At 47.5% G+C, this 9020-nt stretch overlaps 1 protein-coding gene and 1 long non-coding RNA gene across 2 annotated transcripts in view; one reads left to right on the top strand and one right to left on the bottom strand.

Moving 5' to 3' along the window:
* Positions 1–9: 9 nt before the first annotated feature.
* Positions 10–239, bottom strand: LOC135829076 (uncharacterized). The gene is made up of 2 exons (XR_010555790.1): positions 88–239; positions 10–55 (listed from the first exon to the last, which is right to left on the bottom strand). It is a non-coding gene; the product is annotated as an uncharacterized LOC135829076 (long non-coding RNA).
* A 1917-nt stretch (positions 240–2156) lies between these two features.
* The window catches only part of LOC135829099 (mannosyl-oligosaccharide 1,2-alpha-mannosidase IA-like), a 25445-nt gene continuing 18581 nt past the window's right edge, over positions 2157–9020 (top strand). Inside the window, 3 exon segments of the mRNA XM_065341508.1 lie at positions 2157–2360; positions 7222–7293; positions 8965–9020. The exon segment at positions 8965–9020 is cut by the window's right edge and continues 16 nt beyond it. Of these exon segments, the coding sequence (XP_065197580.1) occupies positions 2157–2360; positions 7222–7293; positions 8965–9020 (332 nt within the window).

A 9020-nucleotide genomic window follows, 5' to 3' on the forward strand; every position in this document is an offset into this window, starting at 1 on the left:
TTGTTTGTGTTATCTCGGTGTGTTTCCAGTTTGTTGCACTGGTCACAAAGTACACCTAACACAAAGTACACCTAACACAAAGTACACCTAACACAATTACCTGTTTTGCCTCCTTTGTAGGTACAGTAACACCTGGTGTAAGCGACCCCTGGCTTTAGCGACCACCTGCTCTTAACGACCGTTTTTCCATGCACGTACAGTTCTACACAGAAACTGCACCGGATACAGCGACTACCGTACGCGGCGGTGCTCAGTGCTCGATTACAAGAAGAACAGAAGACATGCCGAGCACCATATTTAATTAAATCTTGCACATACTAGTACCGTAAAATCCCGCCAGAGCGCCCCTACCTACTCGACGCTTCAGGTGGGGAGGGGCGGATGGGCGAGTCCTACTTGCCGCATTCAGTACTACATGAAAAAGTGCTTACCCTGCGAAAACTGTTCGTGCATCTCGTACACCGACCAAAGGTCAAGAGCCAGGAGTCGTACAGACCCATCAAAACTCAAGGGTTTGTGCGATCCCTGGTCAAGAGGGTGGGCATTGTTGCGTACATTTCCAACGGGGTTGAGCATGCATCTGCAGTACAGTACGGCATCGCAGACTGTGACAGAGTCATACGAGGATACAATCAATCACGTCCCTGACAAGAAGTCAGGGAGGGGCGGATGGGAGAGACGGGGCGCTCTGGCGGGATTTTACGGTACTAGTATATGAGCATTGCTTTTTAATAGAAAAACTTGCAGTTTTGAATTTGACTCTTTGCTGTGTTCACAACTGGCACGTGTACGAGTGAAACTACGCGTTCGTGCAGATTTTTGCTGGCTTTTGGGTCGTCATGCGCATGGAAACACGCTGAAATAGAAATTCCAACATGTTGGAATTTTCAGAGCGTATCAGGCGCGTACCAGAGTACATGCCAGTCACTTTGATTGACAGGGTCAAACATTAGTACTCGAAGGCGTCGCACGCTCTAATTACGACTCAAATTGCTGTTTTTTGTGAAAGCCTGAATGCTCGTTTGGGCCCGCATGAATCGCAAGCGTACCGTGCCCACGCGCCAACTGTGAACACAGCTCTAGCCTTCTCTCACTTGGTTTAGTTGGAATCTCTCTGTTCCACAGCATACAGTGTAAATCTACAGTATTAGGCCGAGTAAAAAAAATTACTAGATGATCGTCCTTTTTTTTGGAAAAATCGGGGAGGGCGGGAGGATTTTATTTTTATTTTTTTACTTTTTACCCTCTCATGCACACAGTGTACACAACAACATCAAGGTTTTTTTTCTCTTTTTTTCTTTTTTTTTCTGTTTTTCTTTTTCTTTCTTCAGCTACTACTAGTAGTATGTGGTCCATATAGTAAAACTCACGATTTAAAAAATAAAATATTTCTTGGGGCGCTGACAAAAACTGGGGCGGACGGGGACGATCATCTAGCTTTTTTTTTTACTTGGCCTTATGTACCTCTGCGTGTACATGTACTTCTGCATATTATTGGCTGAACTAGATGTACGTGCACGGTGATTATCATCTTGGATATGACTTCAAGTCATACCAAGAGTATATAGCCCCTTACTACTACTACTTAGCCCCTTACTAGTTACATACTCTTGGTCATACTAGTAGTGGAACTGTACGTGTGCACCACGTCTTACTTGACTCTAGTCTTACTAGTCTTACTTACACTGACTTATTGCTTGTCTGTGACTGTGGTATGGCAGCTCTACGCCTTGGAGGAAGTATTCTTGACGTTGAAGTACACCGTTTTCTGGGGATTGATGAGCCAGCTTTACAATAGTGGTTACGACTACGAAACCATTGTGCAAGACGTTCAGATCAAGAACCACAACTACATGTAACTAACTAATTTACTTGTACAAGTAGGCAAGGTAAATCTGGTGGCTTCTTTTATGGATATGGGGATCTATTTTGCTCTATTTTCACGTATTGTTCCACTCGCACTCGATCACCAGTGATCACCGGTGCACACACGAGGTGCACTGGTGCGGGTAGATATGCACGTGCCTCACTACCCGGCCGGCGGGTGAGTGTAGACTACACTCCTTTTGTACGTCAGTCAGTAGACTACTGTATCTACGTCAGATAGAACTGCATTTTGTCGATATGTCTGGCTTGCACTTTTATTTTGAGTTTTGATGGGACGTGCATCCAATACACTTGACGTTGACTCGATCGAATTCTCGTTCTTCTCTTTTGATGTGAAGAGTGAAGGGTGGACAATGGGGCGCTTCAGTGGCAAACAGCTACTGGTGTTGTTGGTAATCATTTCAACCATCGTGCTATGCTATCGTAGCTATCAAAGGAGGATAGGGCCTTCTACTGTCCAAAATCCAAATGGGGTAAGTTTTCCGTTTTCAGTTTTCTTTGACCACAAGAAAGTATCATTAATTTTTGTAAAAGCAGGATTAAAAAAAAGTAAAGTTCGCACGTGCGCGTTACCACGGGCTATACAATTGCGTTGAGAAACAGGATTGCTGCCTATTTGGAAAGAGCGAATTTTGATAGCCTTGCGCGAACGTAGCAGAATTAGCAAGTGAAACCATCATCAGTATACAGCACACTTGTATCTTGTTTGTTGTAAAGCCGCACACACGCGCACACACACACACACACACATACACACGCACACGTGCACACACATACACACGCACACGTGCACACACATACACGTGCACACACTGACACACATGCACACACAGACGCGCACACACCACACACTCACACACAGACGCGCACACACCACACGCACGCACAACATACATTTCTTCTTCTTTTTCTACTTCGGTAGCTACAAATCATAATAATTATGAAAGTGAGTCGGATTTTTTAAGTGACAGTGAAAACACAGTGTACATGTAGTTGAAACTTACTTCGAAGTAGATCAGTTTTGCGTGTTGTAAGAACTGGATAGCTTCCGACGGTTTGTGAGAATTGCCTCCCTGGCTGATGTGAAGGTACCGTTACCTAGACTTGTAGCTGCTCGACTGGTGTGTCTGGCAGGGCAACCTAGCAGTAGGTGGACAGCATCCTCAACTGTTCCGGGACGGTGCGCGCAATCGGCCCGATTGTGAGGGTGCAGCGGCAATCTGGAACAGGTGCTTGTTCAGCAGGCTGCAGTGGCCAGTGAGGAGCTGATTGAGGATGGTGGTCTCATGCCGGGACGGAGTGCTGCGGAACTTGCTGGTGTTGAGCAATGGCCGGGGGTAAGCGGTTGCAGTCGAATTGAAGCCTTGGCGGCTTGGATAGGCAGCTGGACCTGGGCCTGTACACGCTGTGTTCCATGCCGGGCAAGGCAATCCGCCTTGTCATTGAGAGCAACACTGCAGTGGCCATGGTGGCTGCTGATGCAGACAAGGTTGGTGGAATGAGCCTTCCGAGCAACCCGTCTGTCAGGGCATCGAACACAGGGATGGCGTCTGGGCTGATCCTGTACGGGTCTCCGCGGAGTGCATCTACGTGAGAGAGGCTGTCAGTGACCAGCACAACGTCCGTCTCCGTGGTAGTAAGGTCGTAGACTGCCCTCAGGCCAGCTGTTGCTCCGGCTACTTCTGCATGCAGTGAAGGATGTTGCAACAGCTCCAGCTGGTAGACTCCCAGACAGTATCTCTGACCGCTGGATTTCAGTGACTGTCATGACAGGAAAACCACCTCCACCAGCATTGGTGTCGGAGACACTTCCATCTGTCCCAATGTTTAGACGCCACAAGGAACAAGAGGAGCGATGGGCTTCTTCAAGACGTGCCAGTGCCTGCACAAGCCGCACATTAGGAGGGTCAGACCGGGTGCAAGCAGACTTGAAAACGGATAGGTTCGGAATGGAGGACCAGGGGTGGAGGACGGGATGAGAGAGGTGCAGGGGATGGTGGAAGATGCCGCTCTGCCATTTGCCTCCATTTCTCTCCGGTTTCACGGATTCGAACAGGATATGCTGATTGCAACAGGGCATTAGCTGGAGTAGGGACACTATGTCGCTTCGCAATATTAGCGATGCAAGCTGCCTGGCACTCAACTTTCAGCTGGATAGTTGATGGACCAGCTACTTCGCACAGTCGGTGAATAGGTGTTGTCTTCGTGCAACCAGTGGAGAGGCGGAGGTAGCTGTTGTAGGCAACATCAAGAGGATGCAGGCCTTGCTTAGTGGCAAGACCACAGTGTGCTGGTGCTCCATACAAACCAGAAGATAGCACGTACTGGTTCACAAGCCAAGTGGTGTTTTGCTGGGTGAGACCCCAGCTATGACCACTCGTAGCTTGCACAATGCGAAGGCGTTGCTCAATGTGCACTGCTCCTTAAAGCTCATAGTTGAGTTGACCAGTATTCCAAGGAAGCGAGCTGAATCAGCTGATGGGATGGTTGTACCGTTCAGGGTCTGCGGGATGGCAACGCAGCGGATGGTATAAGAAGTCGATATCATAACCTGCACAGATTTAGAGGCGTTCAGGGTGATACAGCTGCGCCGGCAGAAGTCGGCAACATGGTTCAATAAATCCTGTGTGACAGATTGGAGAGCATTGACCAGCCGGCTAGAGACAGCAATAGCGATGTCGTGCGCATACCAGAAAGGCGTAAAGTCCGCACGATGCTTTGCTAGGCTAGGCAGCTTTAGATCATCGAAGATTGGCGCCATATAGAGTACCTAAAGGACTGGAGACATCGAGGAGCCTTGCGGGCGCCACGTTGGGCGGATCTCTTTTTGCTCACTGTAGACCCCACTTGGTGTCTACTTCTCTGCTGCGAAAGAATGAATTGGTCCACTTTGTGAGCCTGGCAGGCGGGTCCAATGCTCCAAGTCTGGCCATGAGAATGTCATGGTGCACGTTGTCATATGCTGCTGAGGCATCCGGAAACATGCAGTTGACACTATCATCAGCCTGTTGACGTAGAGAGATCCCCTCAACGAAGGAGCAACATTGCATCTCGGCACTCATTGCAGTCCGGAACCCAGCTTGTGTTCACCTGGAATAGCCTGGAAGCATTCTAGGAAGTGAGTTAGCCACCTGGTGACCAGTCGGTCTGCAACTCTGGCAAATGCATTTGTTACGCTGATGGGACGGTATTGGTGAAAGCTCCGGGTTTTGACTTTGGAATATGAACCAGCCGGCTGGACTTCCAGAGGAGGGGGCACATTCCCGACTTCCAAGTCATGTTGATGATGCGTGTCAACTCTGGATGGCTGAGTCCGTGAGATGCTAGAGAACCTGCATTGCGACTCCATCAGGCCCCCCTGCCTTGGAGAATGCCATCGACTGAAGTACATCCGTTACCTCGGACATAGAGAAGTCAGCGTCGTACTCAGATCTCTCATCGTCATTCTCATCTACCGTATTCCATTCTTCCTTGCCTTGGTGCATATACTCCTGCACGTGTACCCGTGTGTATGTGTCTGTATTGTGTGCATCTAGCAGCCTGACACGTTGCATGTGAATGCACAGCAAAGTAGAATGCTATGTATTTGCTCCATCGGTACAATGGATATGACTGTACTACTACTGCACACGGTGCATCTGCAGTGCTGCTCAATGAAATCCCATCATGGTGTGAGTCAAGTTAGCGCCCTGCACCAGTGCACAGCCCAGTGTTCAGCACCAGTGTACCAGGTATACAGCACCAGTATACAGCACCAGTGCTCAGCCCAGTGTCCAGTGTTCACAGGTTTGGGTCAGCGCAACGCGTGGCACGTACCAACTTGACTCTCACTCACGTTTTCCATTGAGCAGCTCTGACTGTACGTGTGGATGTGGTCATGATTAATCACAGTCGTACTGTGAGCATCACATCACTAATGCAGTAATGGTGGTGTTAGAGGTTGGCGATGTTCAACTGCTGTCCAGTTGCCACCATCCTGATCCCGATGCTGCACTGCTGTACACTGCACTGACTGCACTGGCTGTACTGACTGTGCTAGAAGTGCTACGTGGCGTACAGTATGTATATACATGTACATGTAGTCACTCGGTCCACTGGGTGTGAAATTAGGAGAGTATTTGAGCTGATTGCCACCACTCTGCAAACACTGAATGCTGGTTTCATGTCGATCTGTACTTACTTTTAGGTGTGTAACAGTAATGTCCATACATGTAGTGTGACAGCAGTGATGTGGTAGTGTGACAGTAGTGATGTCGTAATGTGATAACAGTGATATCATAGTGTGACAACAGCGATGTCATAGTGTGACAACAGTGATGTCATAGTGTGACAACAGTGATGTTGACCCGTAGTGTATCACTGTGACAGCAGTGATGTCGTAGTGTGACAACAGTGATGCCGTAGTGTGACAGTAGTGATGTCGTAGACTGGTGGTGTGACAACAGTGATGCTGTTGTGTGACAAATGTGTCAGCAGTGGCACGTTAGCATGACTGGAATTGACACAGAAATACTTAAAATGCGCCCTTGACAAAGCGTCACATCGCTGGCATTTTTCTGGCTAATTTATCGCAAATACATGTACCAACCCTGAAGTGAATTCTGTCAGTTGACCATTGGCCAGCAGTCTCGATGGAAAGCTGTTGCACTTCTGCACAGCACCTCTTTCTTATGATCCCTTGTCATTCAGAGTCTGGACTTCAATAGTGTCAACTGTTCATTTCTAGAAGTTGTGACGGAAAGCCATCATGGTGTACAGTGAACCCGTCCGTCAGCGGTCACCTCTCAATCGAGGCCATCTCCACATTCAGGACACGTTAGGTCACTGCTGATTGGTACTGTATTGACACTGACAACAGTTCGGTATATAGTACTCTGGATATAGCATACTCTTTTCTATTTGCATCGGGTATAAAGTACTTTTTTAGGACTCTGCGTCTGGGTATAAAGTACTTTGTTTAGCACTCTGCGTCTGAGTATCCTTTTCCAGTTGTTTGATTTTAGATAAAGAGTGCATGTACCTCGACTAGAGAGCACAGCGTTGGTATGTCCCCCGGAGGTTGCTAATGCTGAAGTGTCCCCATATCAAGGTGTAGTGCATTCTGCGATGAGGATACACGTCCCTGTACTGTGTAGATGACAGCTAAGCCTGCTTGCCAGCACCAGCATGTCCGTACTAAATAGAGCTGTCCTACTGTATTTATGCTCTCTCTTTCTCTCTCTCTCTCTCTCTCTCTCTCTCTCTCTCTCTCTCTCTCTCTCTCTCTCTCTCTCTCTCTCTCTCTCTCTCTCTCTCTCTCTCTCTCTCTCTCTCTCTCTCTCTCTCTCAATCCAGGTACTGCAGTCCTCTCAGTCCGTTGAAGGACGTCTGTTTATGGATTCTGGAGAAAGTGTTGGAGAAGCACAGGTAGGGATATATATATACAGGTGGAATCCTGATAATTCGAATATGGCTTAATTCGAACATACCGCTTAATTAGAAGTTTTTCCAGGACCGATTTCTGTCAATACGATTCCCACATAAATTTTTTGATAATTCGAACCTCGAACTGGACATGTCCGATTAATTCGAAGTTCCACGGATTCCGCTTACATAGAAAATGTGTGGGATTTGTGCTGATAATTCGAAGTTAGCAAAGTGTAATTCGAAGTTAATTGTCCACTGTACTGGTCAGTTCAGTTTGCATGAGCAGGCTGTGCTGGTTAGTTCAGTATCCGTGAAATCTGTGTCTAAGGTCCATAGCGCAACTCTGCGTGACCATGGGAGCATTTTGACATACATATTGTGTTGTGGGTTCATGTTTGGATAATTAGAATGTCCGGATAATTAGAAGTTTTTTCCTGGCATTTGGAGGTTCGAATTATCCGGATTTCACCTGTATATCTATTATACTATACTATAGTGCTACTGTAGGCCTACAGTGTGCGCTCACATCTGACTGTATCTATGTAGAAAGTGTGTGCATGGCATGTACACAGTGGAAACGTGATCAACATCATGGGATACTTCTATGCAGGGATTGACTGCAGTTGGGATCTAGCCGTATGGTCATGGGGTGGATGTGCAGCGGGGGTCTGGATGTCGGACATAGTGTGCACACTATGGTTGCACAATATCGAGCTCGCAGTACCCGGCACACGATACATGTGTGAAGGGTTTTAAAGGTGTCTCCTCCCGGGAGGTTCAAGTGTGCCAATATTGTACAATGTATCTCAAAGGAGGAGACTGCCGAAAGGTGTCCTCAGTTTCCAGGTGTTTACTAGAGTATGTCAAAACAGTACATGTACATGTACTTCGGTTCTGTGGCCTGATGTCCAGACCACTGTGCTACATAGAGCATAACTTTATGGTGGGTGGGTGGGTATCTTGGGGGGGGGGGGATCCATGGCTGTACTTACCCTGTTCTCCACTGCTCACTTTTGGTGTTGCACTGTCGGGGCTGATGTCAGGGCTGATGTGCCATCTATGTGCCATCTAATCATGGTTCGAGTGTTTCCGGCGTTTGGTCAAAAAATGCCAGCAGCGCTTTAAACCTCTGTGAATACCGTAGTAGTTGTGTTAATGTCTTGTCTGAGGCATGCCACATGTGCTTCGGTGTTGTATTGCCGCTTCGTTGTTTTGTCTTTAGACGTGCTTCAGGCGTTGCATTGTTTTGTCGATGTGTTGTTTGAGGTAGGCTGCAGGGTGGTACATTGTTGTGTGTTGTTTTGTTTGAAGCATGCTATCTGTGCTGCATTACCGCACAATAAGTCAAAAAGTGTTGCCGCAGATTTTGCTTTAATTAAAACCTACTTCGAAGTATTGCTCCACCCACCACCCGGGTATAATCAGGCATGATGGTGGCCTGGCACGAGCGAAACTTCCTAACCTGGTTTTGTTTCGTAACACAATTGTATAGCCGGTGGTAACGCGGATGTGCAAACGTTTCTTCTGTATTTTATGTTCTTGCTCACGGAATACATGCTGCTCAGTTTGTCTTGTCACATGCTGCTTCACAGTGAATTTGTTGTGGCCAGTACTCGTACAAGGACACTGTGTTCTTTTCTTCAATGCTCATGTGATGGTGCTGTTGTATAGGTTCGGTCGAAGGAAACTCACACCATTATTAAACCTAAAAAATTGAAGAAAGCCTT

This window comes from Sycon ciliatum, chromosome 1 (genome assembly GCF_964019385.1).
Source record: "Sycon ciliatum chromosome 1, ocSycCili1.1, whole genome shotgun sequence".
NCBI classification, from domain to species: domain Eukaryota; kingdom Metazoa; phylum Porifera; class Calcarea; order Leucosolenida; family Sycettidae; genus Sycon; species Sycon ciliatum.